At 38.2% G+C, this 23853-nt stretch overlaps 1 protein-coding gene across 1 annotated transcript; it reads left to right on the top strand.

Moving 5' to 3' along the window:
• Positions 1–97: 97 nt before the first annotated feature.
• Positions 98–23853, top strand: TCTEX1D1 (Tctex1 domain containing 1). Its single transcript, XM_012653765.1, has 5 exons — positions 98–145; positions 1588–1722; positions 15922–16013; positions 22502–22626; positions 23482–23853. Exons 2-5 carry the CDS (start codon positions 1604–1606, stop codon positions 23683–23685), a joined length of 540 nt encoding a protein of 179 aa, XP_012509219.1. The 5' UTR covers positions 98–145; positions 1588–1603; the 3' UTR covers positions 23686–23853.

The following is a 23853-nucleotide window of genomic DNA, read 5'->3' on the forward strand; positions in this document are numbered from 1 at the left end:
CGCGGAGTGCAGGGCCGTGCGCTGGCCGCAGGCAGAGGGAGACCCGGGACGCGCGAGCCACGCCGCGCGCCCTGTCCTCAGTAGAGAAGCCGGAGGTCCGGGAGGCCCCCGGCGGAGCTGCCCCGCCATCCCAACCCTGCTGTAGGTAAGGGCGCTCTCTCCGGAGTGCGTCGGGCGAAGGTAGGAGAGGGAGCTGGGAAGGGAACGGCCCTGCCATCTCTCCGCCGCCTTACTCCTCTTGCCCACGACAAATTAGAAAAAGTGACCCCAAATTTGGGAACTGGAAGTGGGCCTCGGCCTTTGGTCTACACCCTCCGAAATGGCTGGGCTTTGAGGGTAATGCCCAACACAGAGCCGGCCAGCACAGTCACCCCCTGGAGCCTGAGCAGCGCGAGTCCTGGGCGGTCTTCCTGTGGCTGGCCGCCCCCCTGGGCACCTCCAGATTCCAACTCTGGCCTTTCTTGCGAAGAAGGCAGCCTGCAGAGAAGCTTTGGAAACAGCCAAGCCAACGTCAGTGTGACTTTGGAGCGGGACCCGAATGACCCGCTTAATCAGGCTCAGTGTGTCTGTTTCCACGCTCACAGACACACTCGCCCTCATACACACGATCAGACACACACACACACACACACACACACACACACACACACACACACACAGGAGCCCGCACACAGAGCAGCGCACACACGCACAGGCACACACAAAGGGATGCTCACTCTCACGTACACACTTACACACAGAGGGCCACAATCACACACGCTCACACCACACGGCCTCCCTCTCCAACACACCATGCCTCTGTCCTGACACTGATGACACTGGGTTTCGGGGTGTGTTCTTGTCTTCCCCACCCACTCAACTGCCAGCTCCTTGAAGGCAGGGACTGTGTATCAGTTCTATGTCTTAGTGTCTAGCAGAGTGTCCCCTGATTAGGACTCTCAGATTTACAGACTATGAAATAATTTTAATAAATACCTAAATTTGTAGGTAGGCAGTGAGAGCGTTAGAGTTATTGTCTAAGTTCTGGGAAATCCATGGCTACCACCAGCTTTTAAACAAGCATTTGTGAGAAGAGGTGGGTTTTCCAATAAATTACTTTTATAAATGTTAAGTCCTATTTGCTCTTTACAAAGTAAATAACTGTTGCTTGAAAAAAAAAAAAACCTTTTGGGGAAGATGATTCCTTTTAATTTTTAAAGTAACAGTGACCACAACAAATATTAATTAGCAAATTTTATCAAGATTAAATGAGGGCAATAAAAAAAAAACATTGGTTTCTGGTGTGGGACGGCATTACACGTGGGTTAGTTTGCCTCGATGAACGTCTCCCTTTTCACCAGTTAAGCTTTCTTGCTATAGCTTCATCTCTGCTTATGTGAGTTAAGTATATTATTGCATAAACAACAGTTTTCAGAGTTATAATATTTCCGGTTATACTGGCCAGAATAACATAGTATCTATTGCTCTTGAGGAAACCCCACTTCCCCATTCAAAACTGGTAGAAAGAGTATCTGTACTTTATTTGGGACGAGTCTCTGTTATACTAACTAAAATATTTTCTGATCTTTCTTTTGCTATTTCCAAAAGTCTCCTTCCATAGGTTATGATGATGTCGGACATTGCTAAAGACAGAGCAGCTCGTTCCTGGAAGAAAAGGGGGAGTGTGTCTTCGCTAAGTAGCCATGAGTTCCAGAGGAGGGAAATTCATGGGCGCACCAAAGAGTGAGTAACTAAACGTCTAATAATTTAAATTCAATTATCTAATAAACAGGTTCATAATGTTTATCCAGAGGAAAAGAAAACGTATCTTCAGGGACATAAAAAGAAAGACAATGAGCAACTACAAGGTCCAGGTCATCTTTTGGGGCCATATTAAACAAAAGAGAGAGAATGTTTAAGTGATGGCGATGCTAGCAGCATTTTTCCTATTTCAAAGACCATTCAAAAAAATCCCCTACTCAAAAGAAATGCTGCTTACAATGTAGACCAGCTACACTTATATGTCTCTTGAATTTTTCTGCTCAATATTATATAACTACATAATTTTTGTAATCAACATATACATATACAATGCACTTAACATTATTTTACACAAACTTTAAAATGTAATTTCATAGTCTTTGTCCATATCCTTTTATGGCTACATAATATTTTATCAATTTATAATTCTGGATTGCTTAACCATTCTCCAGTTATTGGGCATTTTAAGTTTGTTTCCACTTTTTTTCCTTTTCTCTATATAATAAGTCTCTGCTCAGTTGCTTCCAAGAAGTGTAATTAGTGGTTCAAAAGGTAATTACATTTTTTGGCTCTTGCTACATATTGCATTTGCTCTCCTAAAAAGATGTATTAATTTTTAATATTTTCATGACATTTCTTTTTGACTGCTATTAGGAAGAAAACAAAACAAATGATCTGATGTAACAGTCAATTAATTTATGTAATAAACTTTATTTCATAACAGTTTCCCCAGGATTAAAAGTTGTGGTATGGTGGGTACGTATTGGGAAGCAGGAGCTGATGTGTCCCATAGAAGAGAGACTAGAAGAACTGGAATAATTAGAATTCTGAAACCAAAATGCTTCTATTCTGAGTGCATTAATGTCCTTACTTACAATGCCACTTTCTAGCCCTGGACGTTTGCAGATTATAAGTTCAATGTCCCTCTTTTACAGATGGGAAACTGAATATAAAGGAATAGCAATCCCAGCATATGTCAGAAGCAAAGGTGGGAGAATAACTAACCTCTTTAACTTTTGCTTCTGACCCGCTCTGGCTGCTATTTCCAATATTTAAGTGTTTGAATTCTTCTTAAAATTATTTTAAAATAATTATTAGCTTGAATTCAACTTACTTTTTTCAAGAAACTGTAATAATAATCTGACATAATTTATATCTCCATATCTTTGAAAAAAAAAACTCTCATCCAAAGACTAACATATCAGCCCTATTTGCATAATTTTCATGTAAATCTTCCCTTTCAAAACGAATTAGAGTCACACAGAATCAGAGCTTGGCTAAGTTCGAAGAATTAGAGATCACTCTGTTTTAACTTATTATGGATGAGGTATAAATGCACATTAAAAGTAACAAGATCACAAAAATCATTTTTTACCAACACATTAGAATAAATTTTTCACTAATAACTACATTTAAGTGATAATTATTATTTTGATTTTGGACTCTTAAACAAAACATTCAGAACAGATTCTCTATTTGCATTATTTTCTTAAATAGCAAATGAGCACCTTCCAAGTCCCCTTGCAATGCAGAGACTATTTTGGAGGCTGCTTCCCCACCTTGAACGTGTATTTGCTCTCTTTCCATGATCTTCTTCACTGTCTAGAATCAGAAAGCATGAGTAACCCTCCTTCACGAATAATTCTTCAAATAGTAGAAAAATTCTGAAAGCTTAGTGGCTATCAAATGCAGGCATCATTTTGAAATTGCACTGTTCTGTGGAAAAACATATACCTTTCATTTGAAAATTTTTTAAAACAATTTTTGAAAACATAAATTTCAATAGTGTAAAGCATATTCTGAAGTATATTGAGGACCTAATACATTATCTCATTTACTCTTCCCAGTATTAATCCTACTAAGTGGACATTATTCCTACCGTTTTATTGTGAAATAACTGAGGCTTACAGGTCAAGTAACTTGATTTAATGACTAGGATACAGTCCCCAATCATGAGTATGGTGTACCGGATCCACAGACCCTGCCTACTTCCATAGCACCATTTTCCCCAGGCTCCAGCCATACTCAGTAATTCTTAGTGCTCTGTTTGGCCTCCAGGTAGTGCCCCCTGATTGCTTCCCCACTGGGACCTCCATTTCTTGCCCGGAATGCTCTTCTGACACTCTTCCACTGGCTTTCTTCTCCTCTTCCTTCAGAATTTAGCCCCATGTCCATTTCTCCAGAAAGCTCTCTCTAATTATACAACTATAACCACCTCTACCTCCAGACTGAGTTGGATGCTCTTCCTTTCTTCTCCCACTGCTTTCCCCTTCTACGTAGACCTGTATTTGGTGACTTTCCTGTCTATCTTCCCCAAAACAACGTGTGCTTATTTGCCTTTATACCGGTAATGACACTGAGGAAAGCAAGGAAGAGTAGGAGGTAGGCCTACTTGAAAAGCTGCTTTTGGGATTGGGCGCAGTGGCTTGTGCCTATAATCCTAGCACTTTAAGAGGCTGAGGTGGGAGGATCGCTTGAGGTCAGGAGTTTGAGACCAGCCTGAGTGAGAGTGAGACTCTGTCTCTACTAAAAATAGAAAAAATTAGGCAGGCATGGTGGTGTGTGCCTGTAGTCCCAGCAACTCGGGAGGCTGAGGCAGGAGGATCTCTTGAGCCCGAGAATTTGAGGTTGCAGTGAGCTATGATCGTGCCACTGCCTGCTTACCCAGGCAACAGAGCAAGACCCTGTCTCAAAAAAAAAAAAAGAAAGAAAGAAAGAAAAGCTGCTTTTTGGGTGTGGTGTAAGCTTAGCATAGGTTTAGCCCTACAGTCTTGGTTTTCATGTCTGCAGTCTTTTGCAGCTGAAACTAATGCTGAACAGTGATGACCAGACATGATAAATATCTGAATTGTGAAATGAAGATTGAATTTATATTAAATATTGTTATTGTGAGCTGTTTTCAGGATTGGGTCTTTTTATCTAGATGACGTTTTCGATTAAATGTAATTTTTATGTTTCATTAAAGAAAAAAAAAAGAAACATCTTAAGTTCGATCTTTTCCTAACATCATAACTGTTAGCATGTTGGCATATTTCTTTTAGACCCGTACATACATATTTTAGTCCTGTACTATCTGATTCCAGATAGTATACCACATAGTCACCATCATACTTTACCTGTAATTTTGAATTTTGTTTGGTTTTCATTTAAATAACTTACAGTAATAAGGATGGTAACTGCTAACGTTTATTGAGCCCTTACCACGGACTTCATTTTGCCTCACAGAAGCTCTAAAACAGGGGTTGACAAACTATGGCCAAAGGGCCAAATCCAGTCTGCCACCTGTTTTGGTATGATCCTCTAGCTAAGTATGGTTTTTACATAGTTGAAAAACAAATTAAAAAGAGAACAATACTTTGTGGAATGTAAAAATTGTAAGAAATTCAAATTTCAGTATCCATAAATAAAGTTTGTTAGGACACAACCATGCCTTTTCAATTACGTGCTCTCTCTGGCTGCTTTCACACTACAATGGTAAAGGTGAGTAGTTGCGATAGAAATACGGCGCCCACAAAGCCAAAAATACCTGCTCTTTGGCCTTTTACAGAAATGCTTACTGATTCCTGCTCAATAAAGGTAGATGTTATTATCATCCCCGTTTTACCAATGAAGAAACATAGCTTAGAGAATTCAAGGCTCCAGAGCGACAGAATTAGCAAGTAGCAAAACGGACTTTTGTTTATTAGTCAAGTATATTCATTCCCTGAAGATTGGCAAACCATGTGTAATTTGCATTAGTAAAACTATTCTCTTCATTCATTAGAACCTTCTGTTTCCCATCTATGGGTAAGAGCAGGTATTTACGATGACATCTTTCTTGGTGGAAGCTCAGCTTTTGGCAGACATTGAATGGTGTTTGAACAGATGTGCTTGTCTCATGTTCTTAAAATGGAAACAGAAACCTTGAGGTCAAGTTACTTTCCCAGGATAATGTGACATAATACCCAGGCTTATTATGTCTGAGGCCAGTAGTTCCACTAGTAGGTCAGAACTAAGGTTGGAGACTGAAGATTCTCGCTTTCACCTCAACCAAAATTACAGTGATGTCATGTTACCAGAACTTTCTGTATGGAGCCCAAGTGACCCCATTGATGGCATCTAACACGCTGTCAGACCACACTATGTGGGCTCCTTTCACTTATTCAGGATTTATTGAGCTTCTACTGTGTGCCAATGGTTGTGTCACGTGTTAGGCATATAAAAGGGAATAACTCAGGGTTCTAACCTGGAGAAGTTCATTTTTCAAGGAAACTGAGAGCCACCTGGTAACTTCTTTTTCAGAGTAGGCTAGGTCTTTCCCATAAAAGTGACCAAAATGGAAAGGATTATATTCATTACTTCATTTGAAGTATCTGTTGAGAAAAGTACATTCTAGACATTATACTAGGTAGCGAATCACCCAGAAATAATCCCTGCTCTTGTCGAGTTTATAATCAGGTGGCAAACACAGTGAACAAGTAATTTTAAATGTGACGAATTTGTTCTGTGATTCCAGCCTATACCAGGGTAAGCTGCTTATGAGCAGTTAAAAATGATGCTGCCAGGACTGTTTCCTCACTTTGATCCCTGAGGGAGAGGCTAGAGATTAGAAGATCAGAGCTAAGAGATAAGTTATATCGCTGTCTACATCAAACTAAAGCCCCCTGCAAGATCTGGCTGAGATACTGCTTGCCCCACAAAGAGTAAAAGCTCGGGGAAACAGAAATGGCTGTGTCCCCAAATTAAATAATAGCCAATACTGTATTGTATTTTATAGGTTATTAAGCCATTTCACATGCAATATCCATGTGCTTCTCATAAAAACTCTGTGGGTCAAAGAAGATACTTTTATTATCCCCATTTATTTTTATAAATGGGGAAATGATGGACTTTTTGATGGATTGTGTTGGGAGAAAACTGGCTCACGACACAGAGAAAAATGAAGCTGGCTACCCTTTGCATAGGTAAACTCCAGATGGAAGACGGAAATGTGGAAAGCTACGAAGCTAATAGAATAAAGCATAGAAAAATATCTTTGTGTTCTAAGAGTAAGGAAAGATTTCCTAAATAAGATCTCAAAATGAAAAACCAAACCATAAAGCAAAAAAATTTTTTAAATATAATTACAATAAAATGTAGCATTTCTATTCAACAAAAGGATATATTAGACACAGTTAATAGGCTGGTAAAAAATACATTTTTTAAAAATCTTGCATGTTAACAATAAAAAAAAACAGGAAAACAATGTTTAAAATAGTCAGATAAGATCTCAAAATGAAAAACCAAACCATAAAGCAAAAAAATTTTTTAAATATAATTACAATAAAATGTAGTATTTCTATTCAACAAAAGGATATATTAGACACAGTTAATAGGCTGGTAAAAAATACATTTTTTAAAAATCTTGCATGTTAACAATAAAAAAAAACAGGAAAACAATGTTTAAAATAGTCAGAAGAGATAGCAATTTATAGAAGCAAAGCCCAAATGGCTAAGCAGAATACGAAGAGATGTTCAAACTCACTTAAAATCAGAAAAATGTAAATTAAAACAAGATACCATTTTGCACCCACCAAATGGCAAAACATAAGAAGGGAGAATAATACCAAACATTGGCAAGGCAAATGAGAATAAAAATTGATACAGTTCTTCAACAAAGAAATCTAACAGTGTTTAGAAAACACAGGCATGTGTGTGCTATAGGCTTTGCTTTATCAGACTAAGAGCCAAAGCTTTTACAATGACCCACAATGCCCTATGTGTCGAGCTACCGGACACCTCTGTAACTTCATCTTCTTTCACCCTCCTGCTTCCCCCTCCCTCTGCTCCAGCACTGTCTGACCTCTGTGCACTTTCTCAGACACACCAGGCAGCCTCTCGCCTCAAAGCCTTTGCATGTGCTGTTCCCTCTCCCTGGTTTACTTTTCCCTCAGCCATCCCTCATTTCCTCCCCTCCCTCAAGTCTTTGCTCATGGAGGCCTGTCTTGACCACTTCATTTGAAATTGTACATCACAGCTTCTCCTCCACCCACTTTCAGACTCCCTTAACCTGCTCTATTTTTTCTTTTCCCTGTAGCATTTATTCTCTTCTAACATATCATTTACTTGTTTAGTGTTTTACTGCCTACCATCTGTCTTTCCTCACTAAAATATGTTTCATGGTGACAGAGACCTTAGTTTGCTTTTTTTCAGTATTATAACCTAAAGAACTAGAATAGTGCCTGGCACATGGTAGTCACTCAATAAGTATTTTGTGATTGTTGAATGAATAATTGTTACATTAATTCCTGATCAAGCAAGGTTTTTTTGCTCACAAACAAGTTAGGTTCACTGGTCCATGTATGTGTTTAGTCCAGGGTGACTGGGGCTTTCATCTTGTAGGCATAAGATGCACTTATAGCAAATAGAAAAGTGCTTGCTCAGAATTTTATAACGAGGTACATTTCTGCCTCCTTGCTGAAACATTCCATTGTGCATCTATTTAAAAAAAAAAGAACGAGATCGGTTTCATTTGCGCTGGAAATCTGTTGCGATAGGCCACACCCCTCATTGATGATCTCCATGGCATTGTAGAGGTAACCATGGTGCCCACACTCCTGCGTCACCTCTCATGATTGCCAGGGCAATGTGGCTTTGAACCCCTGCATTCCTGGAGGAGCTGCAATGGAGTCTCATCAGCCAGACATGACCATGGCCTCACTTTCTCTTGGATGAGCCTTAGCTCAGTGGGCTTCAGACACTAAGTGATCCTCTATCCACAAACTCAAAATTGTTGAATTTTGTCAATCACCATTCCTGGATTATCTTCGATCACGTCAGAGCAGGACTTGTCACAGGTTGCGTGGTTCCTTCTTTGTCCTTCAGAATCACGCCTGCTCTTGACAAATGTATCCTGCAAGAAGACATCGTCTGTCATTTTCTTGCCTCTTTCATTTTTGAAAATTATGTTTATCTTCCTTTCCATTATAACCTTCCTCTTACTAGTAAAATGAGGCTAACAACGTGAGTAAAATACCTCACAACTACAGGCATACCTACAGATATTGCAGGATTGGTCCCAGACCACCACAATAAAGTGTATTTGGCAGTAAAGCAAGTCACATGAAGTTTTTGGTTTCCAAGTGCATATTAAAGTTATATTTATACTATACTGTAGTATATTAAGTGTGCAATAGAATTCGGTCTTTAAAAATTCACATACCTTAATTTAAAAAGTCTTTATTGCTAAACAATGCTAATGATCATCTGAGCCTTCAGTAAGTGGTCATCTTTTTGCCGGTGGGCGGTCTTGCATTGATGTTGATGGCTGCTGACTGATCAGGATGGTGGTTGCCGAAAATTGGGGCGACTGTGGCAATTTCTTAAAATAAGGCAGTAATACAGCTTGCTGCATCAATTAATTTTTCATTTCATGAAAGATTTTTCTGCAGCATGCAATGGTGTTTAATAGTAGTTTAGCCACAATTTAGCCACATTTTAGTCTTTCAAAATTGGACTCAGTCCTCTCAAACCCTGCCACTGCTTTATCAACTAAGTTCATGTAATATTCTAAATCCTTTGTTGTCATTTCAACAATGTTCACAACATCTTCACCAGGAGTAGATTCTGTCTGCAAAAAATCACATTTTTTGCTCATCCATAAGAAGCAACGCCTCATCGGTTCAAGTTTTATCATGAAATTGCAGCAATTGAATCACATCTTCAGGTTCCACTTCTAATCTGCAGTTAATTCCTTCACTGAAGCCTTGAACCTCTCAAAGTCATCTATGAGGACTGAAATCAACTTTTTCCCAACTCCTAGGAATGTTGATATTTTTACCTTCACCCACCAATCACAAATGTTCATGGCATCTAGAACGGTGAATCCTTTCCAGAAGGTTTTCAATTTACTTTGTCCAGATCTATCAGAGGAATCACTATCTATGGCAGCTATAGCTTTATCAAATGTATTTCTTAAATAATAAGACTTGAAAGTTGAAATTACTCCTTGATCCATGGCTGCAGAGTGAATGCTGTGTTAGCAGTCATGAAAACAATGTTCATTTTCTTCTGCATCTCTCTCGGCGCTCTTAGATGACTAAGTACGTTGTTGATGAGCAGTAATATTTTGAAAGGAACCTTTTTTCTAAGCAGGAGGTCTTCACAGTGGGCTTAAAGTATTCGGTAAATCAAACAGATAAGCTGTCATCCAGGTTTTGTTGTTCCATTTACAGAGAACAAGAAGAGTAGATTTAACATAATTCTTAAGGGCCCTAGGACTTCAGAATGGTAAATGATCATTGACTTCAACTTAAAGTCACCAGGTGGATTAGTCCCAAATAAGAGAATCTGTCTGTCCTTTGAATCTTTGAAGCCAGGCATTGATTTCTCCTCTCTCCCTATGAAAATCCTCGATGGCATCTTCTTCCAATATAAGGCTGTTTTGTCTCCACAGAAAATCTGTTGTTTGGTGTAGCCACCTTCATCAATGATCTTAGCTAGATCTTCAGGGTAACTTGTTGCAGCGTCTATGTTAGCACTTGCTGCTTCACCTTGTACTTGTTATGTTATGGAGATGGCTTCTCTCCTTACACCTCATGAACCAATCTCTGCTAGCTTCAACTTTTCTTCTGCATCTTCCTCACCTCCCTCAGTCTTCGTAGAATTGAAGAGAGTTAGGGCCTTGATCTGGATTAGGCTTTGGCTTAAGGGAGTATTGTGGCTGCTTTGATCTTCTATCCAGACCATTCAAACTTTCTCCATATCAGCAATAAGGCTGTTTCCCTTTCTTATCATTCGTGTATACACTGGAGTAGCACTTGGAATTTCCTTCTAGAACTTTTCTGGAGCATTCACAACTTAGTTAACTTCTTGGCACGAGAGGCCTATCTTTTGGCCCATCTCAGCTTTTGACATGCTTTCCTCATTAAGCTTAATCATTCCTAGCTTTTGATTTAAAATGAGAGACCTACGATCCGTCCTTTTACTTGAACACTTAGAGGACATTGTAGGGTTATTAATTGACCTTCAGTTCAATATTGTTGTGTCTCAGGGAATAAGGAGGCCAGAGGAGAGGGTGAGAGATGGGGGAATGGCCAGTTGGTGGAGAAGTCGGAACACACACAACATTGATCAATTGAGTTCACCATATTATATGGGTGCAGTTAGTGGTGCCCCCAAACAATTACAACAGTAACATCAAAGATCACCGATCACAGATCACCCTAACAGATATAATAATAATGAAAAAGTTTGAAATATTGTACGAATTACCAAACCGTGACACAGAAACACAAAGTGAGCACATGCTATTGGAAAAATAGCACCAATAGACTTGCTTGACACAGGGTTGTCACAAACCTTCAATTTGTAAAAAATGCAACATCTGCAGAGTGTTATCAAGTGAAACACAATAAAATGACATATGTTTGTACATTAAAATCTGGTAAAATTGCTATAAACTAAATGGCCACAAAACTAAATTACCTTACCAAACAAGAACACCATCTACTGATGGGGGAAGAGTTGGTATGCTTTTGCTCTTAAGCATAACATTCATAAAAATTTCTGTGCATATTTTATCTTATATTCTACATCATGTTTTTTGAGCACAGGGACTCTAATTTTTATTTGTATTACCAATACTTCCAATCTTGCCTGACACATTGTGAGCAATAAATATTAGTTAAAAGGATGAATCGAAAACAAAAACAACTGATTTGCACCCTGAAGCTTTCTTTTTCTCTGTGCACTCTGAAATATCTCCACTGGGAGGCAGCACATGACTTACAACAGCTTTCCAAGGGAAGGTGGGAAAGGCACACTTAAATGAGAGCATTAGAAATGCGGTAGTTCCAGGCATTTCATGGTTACGAATAAAAAAGGCAGAAATGATATTCTGACCTTTTAAATCTGCTACTTTAATGGCTCCAAGGCCAGTTGTGCATTAAATAATATCTCTTCCTGCAGCTTCAAAACATCTAGGTAATAATGGCAGTGAAAAGGTCTGCAAATGAGTTCTCAATGATAATTAGATGCCATTGTGACTGATAAGAATTAATAGAAATTATCATTATTATCTCTAACGGTCTAACAATAAGACATGCTTTGTATTTATTCCATGTAATTCAATGATTTGGTCAGCAAGCAAATTTTGCAAGATGCTTTTAAGAAAGCTGAATTTCATGAAAGAATAAACATGCTCCTACTTCTTAACTAATTTTTTTTTTTTGCCCCTTTTCTGAAAACAATCAGAACATAGACTATTGAATTAGCATGGGACATTTCCAGTGTAAACCAGGTACAGTACAGGAGGGTTACTTTTGTTATTTTGGACAATTTCATGCAATTACTTCTACATTCTGGCTAAGTCTGGCCTCAACAATACCACACGTGATTCCAAGTATTAACTGAATTTTTCATTGGGTTTCAAATTATTACTCTTTTCCCTAGACTAATATTAGTTAATTTGTTCAGAGTTTTCACCAGTAGTTTACTCCAAACATTTAGGTTTTTTGCATCACTTTTAATCTACCTTCCTTTCTAAAAGTTTACAACTCTTTTGGACACATTTTGCTAATTGAAAATTTTTTCTCCCATGAATACCAACACGCTGATAAAACACATAGACAGCAATAACACTTAAAAAATAAGATTAACTAAAGTATTCCCTTTGTAATGAGATCATATGTCTAGAAGGGTTATCATTGTAAACTAGGGAAAGTCTGGTCGTAGATAAATAAAACTCATCCACTTCTAATGATGTGACAGAGACCCAGTAAATTTATTGTGCCAGGTTTATAGTACTAGTGATTAAAATTATAAATTTACATTTTGAGCATCTCGCATATATATCTTTAAAGATTTCAAAGGGCCTGAGTGAAGCTGTTTATCAATAGAAAAAATGTCCAAGTTTTTCTAAGCTGGTATTCTGAACTGATATTGGTAATTTCCCAATTCAAAATACAGGAACTCTTTTTATTTCTTAAAATTTACCAAGCCCATCTTCTGGTTTAATGTTACTTGCCCACATTGCAAGCATATTTAATATTTTATCTTTTCCTTTTGTCTTTTCTGAAAGAACAAATATCTTATTTTTTATATTCAACTTATTTTTCTCTCTTCTCTCCCCCTTTTTCTGACCCATCTCATTTTCCCGTGGGAACTGTCAGATCTCAGTTTTTAAAAAATATCATAAATACAGTTTTTAAAAAGTAAAATTTTCTTACAATCTTCCATGAAGGTATAGTCTTGATTGATACATGGTTAGTCTTCCAAGGTACAGAAAACAACAGACTAACCAAATATTTTCCCTCTGTATGATAAGGGTTATCAGGTTTCCAGCAAAATACCTGAAAGCTTACTCTTCAAAGCCCCATCTCCTTCACACAATGAATTCCAAGTTGCATGTTTTATTATTTATAGCATCCCACTTTCAAGTAGTAAACTCTGTATTAGTTAGAATTTATATAAGTTATATCTAATGCTTCTTATAATGATTTAAAAAAAATTTGCTTAAACAAAATAGAAATTTATTTTCTCTAGAAGAAGTCTGGAGGGAGGCGGTTCAGGGACATAGGCTTCTTATCTGTAATCTACAAGGTCATCTCAAGACCCAATATAGCTGCCGAGCTCTTGCCATCATATCCACATTCCAGTCACCAAGAAGGGAAAAACAGGCTCCTATTGGTTTCATTATTTCTTTTGAAGAAACTCTCTCAGAATTTCCATCCAGCAGTTCCACTTACATCTTAGTGGCTTATAAGCCACATGGCCATAATAATATGAAAAGAGACTGAGAATTTGTCTTTTGTCTGGACAGAAATATTCTCACAAATTTAGAGTTCTATTACCAAGGAAGGAGAGAACAACAGTTGGAAAGCCAATGGAAGTCCCTGCTACAATGTTCATTATAATTTTCTTTATAGTAGTGGAATATTAGAAACAACCTAAGTGGCCCGGAGAATAAATGATTAAATAAAATCCAAAATGTTCATATATTAAATACTGTCTTGATATTTAAAATATTGTTGGCTGTTTATTGACATAGAAAGTTATCCATGATACATTTTTGAGTAAAGAAAACCAGCATCTATAATGATCCCATTTGTAAAATCATATATCTGAAATGGTTTTTTAAATGTTAACAGTGGTTAGATAACCAATGGAGTTAGTGATTTTTTGTGTAACTTTGGTTTTGCCTTTCTATATGTTTTGAATTTTTTACAATGAGCGTACACTGTTTACGTGATTAATATGGAAATAAAAAGGTACTGACAAAATCATCTTCAGTAATTAAAAAAAAAAGTCAATCTGCAAAACTTTCTGTGTGAACACTAGTTTTCAACCAGTGGGATTTTTAAGCTGCCCTGATGACGTTTGCCAATTTCATAGTGATAATATTATAAAGTACCCTCGTTGTCAATCTTCAGTAACACCGAACAAAGCAATAATGAGGACTGTTTGTAAAAATCCTTATTTGCTGTTTTGTCTTCGACTTCTAACTCCAGCTAATTTGAATTTTATGCCACTGAATTTTTAATCTGATGTTCAGTAGAAAGAAATAGAATTTTTATCAATACCTTCTGTATGTTTGCACAAGTTTTAATTGCAGTGATTATTTCAGGTAGTTATTGCCCCTGAAATAATATTTTCATTCTGTCAGCTATAATCATATACAGGACTTTGTCACTGAGAGATAAATAGGATATCTGAAACCTCAGTCTGCCTTTCCTACACATATGACATTAAGCCCTTTGCCTCATTCACTTTATCTCTGAAATGGGTAGAATAATGACTCCTTTACTTACTTCAAAGGATATTGTGAAGGTAAAATGAGATAATTGATGGGAAATGTTTTGCAAGTTAAAAGGAGTATTTATGATACTGGGGCAGACTGGCTTATCTTAGAATCAAGGGGTTTATGCAACATTGGGTTTTTTAAGCAGAATCTATCATCCTTGGTACTGCCCACAACACCTGCAGCTAGTGTGGCTAAACAAGTTGGTTGCTACTTCAAAGGGCAGCAGCAAATTGAGGAAAGCAGGTGTTAAAAGAATGAAGACTGAATCACTAATCCAGAAATGCATCGTGAAAAAAAGCAGCCAGAATTTCTTGCGTCACTTTCTTGAGCTGGGTGGGTAAAATCTCAATTGATCATGTAAATTGTATTGTATTAAAGGATTTTTAAAAATAGAATATCCATGATTTTCTTAAAATATCAATTTGCAAGAAAATTTTCAGTAATTCCAGACAGCTGAGAAGCAAGTATTTTAAATGTCTTGCAGAGAAAAAAAAAAAAATCTCAAACGATTAAGAACAAGTATTTCTTTTTCTTATTTAATTAAAACAAAAACATAGCCTGCTTGGAAAAGTGGTCACTGTGAACACACACATATTTATATCGTCTCCTTTGAAATGACATCTGTCTTAACTTCCATTTTCACAGGTGGAGAAAATTGGGGGTTGAGCGTTCTAAGACTGTCATTAGGTACAGTTGAATTTCCTCTGAGCTGAGTTGAATTAAGTAGCGCTGAGGGGGGACCTTCGGGGCTCCTCTTTGCTTGGGTCTCCTGTTTAGCACCTGGTTGAGCTCATATTGCCTTGCTAACCAAGCCTGAACCCTTTCTTAATGTTGAAAAAGGTGATTGATGCTTATTGATTTAGGAAAGTTTGGGTGAATTGTGGTTTCTTTTACCACATAGATGAGTTTCTCAGTTTTCTTTTTTATACTAAAGGGGTTTTGTGAGGTGCATACAATAGTGAACTCATAATACCCCATGTATGTGTAGAATTGTTTTCTAATATTTTAAGCTTCCTCATATATCCGCCGGTCCCATTTGTGAGCTTTGCTTTGAGAAGGGCCTTTGTGTTAATAGTGGAGACATGATTGGCAATGGCTTTTGAAACACGTACTGTCTTACCTCATACACGTGGATCAACCCAGAAACACTTTCTGGAAATCAGGTGAGCTAGAAGACCACACTGGGGTTCAGCCATTACATTGATACCTGCTCCAAATAACTTCTGTACTTCTTAATATTAATATTTCCATCTTTAAAATGTTTTAGATTTTAAACATGTCAGGGGGATATTTACATGGGGCTACTTGAAATTTTCTTAGAGAAAACTTACAGCTCCATAACGTTTTAGCTTCAAGTAATATTGTATTTTGTTATTATTGTTATAATAATGATTAAACTTTGTTTTCTCCCCTGCTTTTAGCTCAATGAGTACCGTGTCTTACATGGACGAACCTAGCCAACGTGATGATGTGTCTCGCCTTACGGTTCAGATGGAAAACACCTATCAGTTGGGTGTGTTATTTTATCCTGCACCTCTATTTTAATCTTCTGATTTGGTGACTGATGTTTACTTAAAAATGCTATTTGATAACCTGGCATTGTCTTCAATCCTAGCCCAATATAAGGGACTTTAATTAATTGAGTGATTTGATGCTGCTTTTGTTTCTTCTGCAAAGTTGTAGCAGCACACATTGCCTGGTTTTCTCTACTGGTGTTTCCCAAATACCAAGCAATTCCCTGGCGGCACTGATGTGTATAGAATATTATCAAATTAAGAAGTTCATTGGGTACTTCTGGGTGGATCTTTATACATATGCATATACAAGACCTGTCTGGAAAGTATCCAGCCATTGTTAATACATTTTTCATATTACATGGCTGGAAACTTTCCGGACAGCCCTTGTATATACGAGTTAAAAGAAAGAAAGAGATCTGCATTGATGTTTTATCCAACAAAACCAATCAATGTTGTTGATAGGTGGAGGGAAAAGACCTCAAGGCAAAGGCAAATGTTGCATAGTCCCCTGTTGACAGAGATGTTTATCCATTACCACTGAGGTTTCAGGTCTTTGAAAACAAACATCTTTGCACCTGCCCCTATACTCCCAGGTGGAGTCCACGGCAAATATCTTTTCTCATTCATGTTCCTCGTAGACCTACTTGTTTTCTCTAAATGTGTAACTGCCCACTATTATCTGCATCCATGTATAATTACTGCTATATAGAAATTCCACAGAGACTTAGCAAGGGACAAAGGAAAATTCTATGGGCCAGGGTGATTCCATCTGTGGCCGGTTAACCCCAAGAAAATTATAGACCATCAGTACATCCCAATAGGCCCTGTAGCCAGTTTTCTACAGTAATCCCCAAGACTACATGGATTACAGCACTCCATAATTAGTCAATCTACTGGTATTTTCCCAGTGCCTGCAGTGAACAGCTAATATTTCTGCCATCCAATATACTTTTATCCTCCTTCTGGTAACTTTATTCAGTTTCCTTTGGAGAATCCTCACCACCACCATCACCACTTTTGGTCCCCAGCATTCTGCCGAAGTCGACTTCAAAGCTGGACCACTGATGATTCTGGTACAGCATATCATCAAAGTCAATCCAGTCAAAGCCTTTAAGATTAAAGTGAGGAAATGTATAGTTTGGCCTGTTGGAGAAGCACATAAGGCCCTGAAACCCAAACGAACGTAGGGGCTGTGGCGGATTCTACCATCTTGCCCTAGCATGGAGGCTGAAACAGAGAAAACAACTAAATCCTGATGTCATCTTTTGAGTCCTGACTCCAGTTAGCTACTCTTCAACTTTTCAGTTCAGCAAGCTAAGTTTGGGTCAGGTTTTCCCCCACTTGAAATTAAAAGTTCTTAGCCTTTAGGTGTCTATGACTTTCAGCTGTGCATGCTCAACGGGTTTGAATCAGATATCAACAAGATAGAGCAGTTGAAATGTGAATCCTTATTTTTTCGTTTTTGTTCATAAGGCTATATTTTCACAACTAATTTCCTCACATAAACAAACTAAATCATCTTATCAGTTTTAGAAGTACTGAGTATTGAACCAAGTTAGAAAAGTAATTTTAAAAAATAGCTTAGTCTAGATAAAACATTTCCATATTTTCTGAGAAAAGTTGGTGTGAAATTTTTATGATTAAAATCTTTTATGCTTGACAATTCACTTCTCTAAGCATTCTACTAGCCATTTTATTAATATTCAATCAAAACTGTATTTTCACTTCTACTTGTTTCTGGATTTATTTTGCATGTGGAAGGTATTTTGTGGGCCTTTGGTAAAGATTTTCTCACATGTACACAATGTAATACTGGCCAGAAGAGTGGAAGAAAACATCAGTCAATCACCAGCACGGTTGTGTTTAATTAATTTTTCATTCTATTCAATCATCGGTTTATTCATCTAAACACATCTTAAATGGTAGCATTTATCTAAGTAATTACAGCTGCCAACAATGAGATGAAAGATGAGTATAATTCATGAGAAGAAGAAAGGGAATGGAAAAGGAAACTTTGTTTCATATAATAAAACATCATTTACATTTTCTCATTAATTAATTACTGAAGCAAGAGTATAGAGGGAAATGCAGGCTGTGGAATCTGTTGTATCTGAATTTCAATACTTTTAATAATTTTGCTAATTCAAAGATAAAAGGTGTTCGGGCAATGTATTTAACATTCTTGAATCTCAGTTTCTTCATCTGTAAATTCGGATAATAGTCTATACAACATAGGGATGCTGTGAGAATCAAATGAAGTAATATGTATATATTCATTCAATATACATATTACTTCATTCAATATACATATTACTTCGTTCAATATAAATATTAATGCATATTTAAATTGTTTCTCCATTCATTATGTTATTGTTCCTGAAAGTCACTGCCTCTGGGACCTTACCATAGATCACTAAGGATAAAAGCCTTCGATGATATTCAGTGTAACCTCCTATTAATTATGGAATAAGTTTTCCACAGGAATTTCCTCTGGAGTAGTACCCGATTCTTTTAAAACACTGACTATGAGCAACCCAGGTCAGTCTAGACCTGTTGGTGGCCATCCCTTTGCTGCCACATCAAGACAGCCTGCCTGAGAGTGAAGCTAACATAATGGAAAGTAGATCCTAAATACTGAGAGAGAGAGGGAGAGAGATCATTTGAGTTCAGCTTTCATGAGGTGCTCAAGCCCTGTCTCCAGTATCAGGTTTTCTTGGACAGAATCTGTCCGTCTGTCAGCACTGACTTTGTGCCATCCGTTCGTGACCATGGGGGCCTCATCGTCACTCCTTACATCCTCTCCCATCTTGCTGCCTTCTCAGCAAAGGAAATCTCCCTCCCTTCCTTCAGAATGCAATCATCAGAAGAACAGCAATAACACTAATAAGAAAAGATCTCATGAGTGTTTTATTGTGTAGTAGGCACTGCTCTAAACATTTTTAATATTTTATCTCATTTAATCCTAACACAAAAATATTAGTATAATAATTCTTATTGACCCATTTTGGAGGAGTTGAGACATACATATGTTAAGTAACGGTATCTTTATTTTTCTTGTATCTATTTTTAAGGACAAGTTTTGTTTTGTTTCGTTTTTAATTTTTGTGTTTTTTTGTCCTGACCTTTTCATGTCTTTGCCTTTTGGTTCCTAAAACATTTTTTCCTCCTAAGAAAAAAAAAACCCTCAAAATAAACAAGAAGAAAAGCTTGGCCATGCACATGAGTTGACTCTGAAAGTAGCTCTAGGAGCTTGTTTTAGGAGTCAGAAGCTGAATGGTGACCCTTTCTCTCTCTTTGCATCTCAGCATCCCACTCTGAGCAAGGCAGTGCATGATTCCGGATGTACAGAAGAAAGGTCACAAAGAATATTTCATTACTGTATTTCAAAATATTTTCAAAATAGAATCTGGTTAATGAATTTTATTTAACTAAGCAAAGTATGGAAAGGACATTGGTACAGCTGGACGGTGGGAATACTGGAAACAGAGACTCAAGTGCCTCTGAGATTCTCTCTTTCCAGCGCTAACCTGTGTGGGTGCTTCCTTCTCTCACTGTGGTCTGGCCGCCAGCAGTTCCTAAGGGTCAGATGTCATAACTTTTGCCAACAGAAAGAGGCTGACTCTTTTTTCCTAGTTCCAGTTTAAAATAAAAATTCCAAGAAAGGACTGTAAGTGACATGGCCTGGGGCAGTGTCACTCCTGGGTCAGCCAGCCAGGCCCTGGACTTGGGCTCATAAGAGGTAATGAATGGTAGATCCTAAAAAACCACGTGGTTAGAGTAGGAAAAGGACCAGTTCCTAGAAAGGGACATGCTGGTCCCAAATGAAAGGGAGAAATAAATACTAGGGAGATAAAATAATCTACACTAAAGGAATTCTCTATTTTCTGAATGGAGCAATACTTGTAAGTAGATACAATACAAGACAGAATTAAGTTCTACATGAGTGATGTAGGACAAGTAAGGTACGTGTGCTTGTAGGAGGGAGTGAAAAGGAGAAGGGTATTGATCTAAAGCAGCAGTCCCCAACCTTTTTTGGCACCAGGGACTGGTTTCATGGAAGACAATTTTTCCATGGACTGGAATTGGGGGAATGGTTTTAGGATGATTCAAGCGCATCACATTTATTGTGCAATCAAACGTCTCTGTTAATGATAATCTGTATTTGCAGCCACTCCCCAGTGCCAGCATCACCGCCTCAGCTCCACCTCAGATCGTCAGGCATTAGATTCTCACAATGAGTGTGCAGCCTAGATCTCTCACACACACAGTTTACAGTAGGGTTCGAGTTCCTGTGAGAATCTAATGCTGCAGCTGATCTGACAGGAGGCAGAGCTCAGGCAGTGGTGCGAGCGATGGGGAGCTGCTGTAAATACAGATGAAGCTTCGCTGGCTAGCACTGCTCACATCCTGCCGTGCGGCCCGGTTCCTAATAGGCCAAGCACGGGTACCGGTCCATGGCCCAGGGTTTGGGGACCGCAGATCTAAAGGAAATAATTTACTTAATTTAGTCTAGGCTGATGATATCCTTTTTAAATTTCTTAAACAGAGAAGGGGAAATCAGCCCCAAGCCTAGCTTCATTTCTCAGCAGCATGCAAGCATTTCACAGAGGGCTGTAAGTACCCAGGAGCTTGCTTTCAGGGTACCTGTATCTGGTACCCTATCTCTGACCCCAAGAAGCAGGAGCAAACAGGACCAGCCATTCGCAGGTTTGTAACAGCTTGTCTCTGGCCTGTAGAACAGAGATTCCTGCTGAGTAAATATTGTGGTTAAATATTAGAGTCATTGTATCTGATGTCTCTACTTTACATGTCCAGATTCATTCCTCACTCTGACTTAAAGTATATTGAACAATTCTTATATTCTCAGCAAAATAAAAATACTATTTATCGAGCCTCAGGCGGCTGACCTAACGGTACTACAGTCACGGCTGCAACCTTCTGGTTAAGTTCAGCCAACGGGAAACTTCAGCAGAAGGCAGAGAAAAGGAGGAGTGTGAGCTCAGGGCATTTACTTCCCTGGCTGCTTGCCTGTGGGTTCATCTCAGACTGGTTACATCCCTCAACCAAAGGACATAGGCTGCTCTCAAGGGAGCCCTTTCCACATGACTCTTCCGGGACCTAGAGCTCCCTTCCTAGATTCCTCAATCCTGGAGAGGGGGCAGGAGTGATACTCTCACTGCCGCTAGCTGAGGGGACTGCGCCATCCCTTGTGACTTCCTGCATCCCACTCAGACCTTCCTACAGAGTGCCTTTGTTAGACTCTCCTGGGATAGTCCTAAATTTAGTGTGCCATGCTTCCTTTGACCCTGATTGACACAGTCATTAAAATTAACACTTATTAATAGATACCGATGACTATTCAAAGAGAATTGGATATAATCTTGATCTCATTCCTTTATCAATTCAACAAATGGTTCAGCCTCCGTATGCCAGGCCTTGAGCGCATGCGAAAGTCGTGCAATGACGTGTGCATATAACCAGAGGGATGATAAAGCTGATATTCCCAGGGTGCAGGATAAAGAAGATCCATCCTAAGCTTCTGCCGTGAACGTGGATGGAATGTGGTTGAGGATATAAGCTCTAGTGTCAGATAAACCTGGGTGTGTATTCCAGCTCTGCTATGGTGCGATGCTGGGCAGGTTACTCAAAGTATTTAAGCCTCTGTTTCTTCATCTGCAGAATGGAGATAACAGTGAGATACACTCTGAGATCTACTGGAAGATTATATAAGATAGTAATATGAAGTGCTTATCACAGTGCCTGACACATAGAAAATACTCAATAAAAAGTAGCCATTATTTGTATTAATATAACATTTATTATCTATAAAATTTTAAATTCAGGAATCATAAATTTAAAGTTTCTTATGCCTTTAGCATTGTGGTTTTTTTTTGTTTTTTTTTTTTGAAACAGAGTCTGGCTCTGTTGCCCGGGCTAGAGTGCCGTGGCATCAGCCTAGCTCACAGCAACCTCAAACTCCTGGGCTCAAGCTATCCTCCTGCCTCAGCCTCCCGAGTAGCTGGGACTACAGGCACGCGCTACTGTGCCCGGCTAATTTTTTCTGTATATTTTTAGTTGTCCAGCTAATTTCTTTCTATTTTTAGTAGAGACGGGGTCTCACTCTTGCTCAGGCTGGTCTCAAACTCCTGACCTTGAGCGATCCACCCGCCTCAGCCTCCCAGAGTGCTAGGATTACAGGCGTGAGCCACCGCGCCTGGCCAGAAAGAGACTTTCAATGTCAAACTCCAACAGAATTGAACACACTTTTTAGGTCGTCCAGGAAATGTGTGAGTCTATTGTCTCCTTGTCCACTCCCAGAGAACCTGATGGGAAACCTAATTAGGACGCATTGTTTCCTTAAATAGAGACCACCCAGAAGATTAAATGTCTCTCCATGCTTCAATACTCTTTTGATTAACCTATGGGGTAGGGGGGATATGATTTGAAATTACTTTTTAGAAAGAAATTCCTTGTGTATTTTCAGGTCCTCCCAAACATTTTCCTGTGGTCACTGTCAATCATATTTTGAAAGATGTCTTAACTAACTATCTGCAAGAAGAAGAATATGAACCAGAGCTCTGCAGACAGATGACTAAAACGACTGCCGAGGTACATGTGTGATTTGCACAAAGTGTTAACGATAGCCAGAATATTTGCTGAAAGCATAACCCACCCTCTACTTTTGATGAAGGGAATTTATTTGTAGTAACAGTTAGAATGTATATTTATACTTTATGAAAATATTTACTAGGTAATATTCTGTGTGTGTGTGTAAAAAGCCTTTGTCTAAAACAATCGAGTGCATCATTTGCATGTATTTTATAACAAGTCTATAAAAATGGCCCATTTATAAAAATATTTATTGTAAAAGATACAGCATTTTAATGATTTTTTTCTCTTCATCAAGGCTGCTTCTGTGAGTGCCATAGAATACAGACATTGTGGTCTTTAAGTACATTTCTATTTTTATCAACCAGAGTGCTGGCCCTTCATCAAGGTTTTCTCTACTTTCTTTTTTATTATATAATAAACTGCTTAATAAACATTCATGATTAGTCTTAATACAACAGAGTGCAGATGTATGGTCCCTTAATTAGATATAAACAAGACAGTATAACTCCAATGCCAACATTCTTCAAAGGGAAGCCATCTTAACATAGATTTTCAAAGAATGTAATAATTCATTAAATTCTGTGCCCTGGATTATAATTTTTCCATGTACCTTAGAGAATGTAGATTTTTTGCTGGTGTAATCATTTTGTCCCTGAATGTTCTGTCTCATAAGGGCAGCGCTTGAAGGAAATGATAGTTATGGTTCTACAACAATTACTGAAAGTATATACGATGCATCATGCTCTCTTCTTAAATTAAATCTCCTATATTTATAACAAAAGTTAAGCTTTTTTTAATTTCAATTTGGCTAAATGAGGACCCATCCTCCTTTTTTTTTTTTTTAATTTCTAGGTTATTAAAGCCCAGGTCAAGGACTTGGTGATTCCACGGTATAAACTAATTGTGATTGTTCACATTGGACAACTGAACAGTCAGAGCATACTTATTGGAAGCAGGTGCCTCTGGGATCCTAAAAGTGATACCTTTTCATCTTATGTGTTCAGAAATTCTTCTCTCTTCGCTCTTGCAAATGTCTATGCAGTTTACCTTGAGTGACTGAAAATAAGAAATCTAGTTCTTACTTTTTAATATCACGAAACAGGCTGTATCTCTGTACACAAAAGCTTTACGGCCAAAAACTTTGAGAAAGAAACACACTAATATTTCAAACAAGCTGAAGCTTTTGAACTTTTTCCATACCCTTGTAAGGACTGGGGAAGGGGA

Source organism: Propithecus coquereli, unplaced genomic scaffold, assembly GCF_000956105.1.
Source record: "Propithecus coquereli isolate 6110/MARCELLA unplaced genomic scaffold, Pcoq_1.0 Scaffold427, whole genome shotgun sequence".
Taxonomy (NCBI): domain Eukaryota; kingdom Metazoa; phylum Chordata; class Mammalia; order Primates; family Indriidae; genus Propithecus; species Propithecus coquereli.

Coding starts and splice junctions, on each gene's coding strand:
- TCTEX1D1 (XM_012653765.1), top strand. CDS start 1,604: ATGATGATGTCGGACATTGCTAAAGACAGAGCAGCTCGTTCCTGGAAG. Junction 16,014..22,501: donor GGAAAACACCTATCAGTTGG/GTGTGTTATTTT, acceptor GTGTATTTTCAG/GTCCTCCCAAACATTTTCCT. Junction 22,627..23,481: donor TGACTAAAACGACTGCCGAG/GTACATGTGTGA, acceptor TTTAATTTCTAG/GTTATTAAAGCCCAGGTCAA.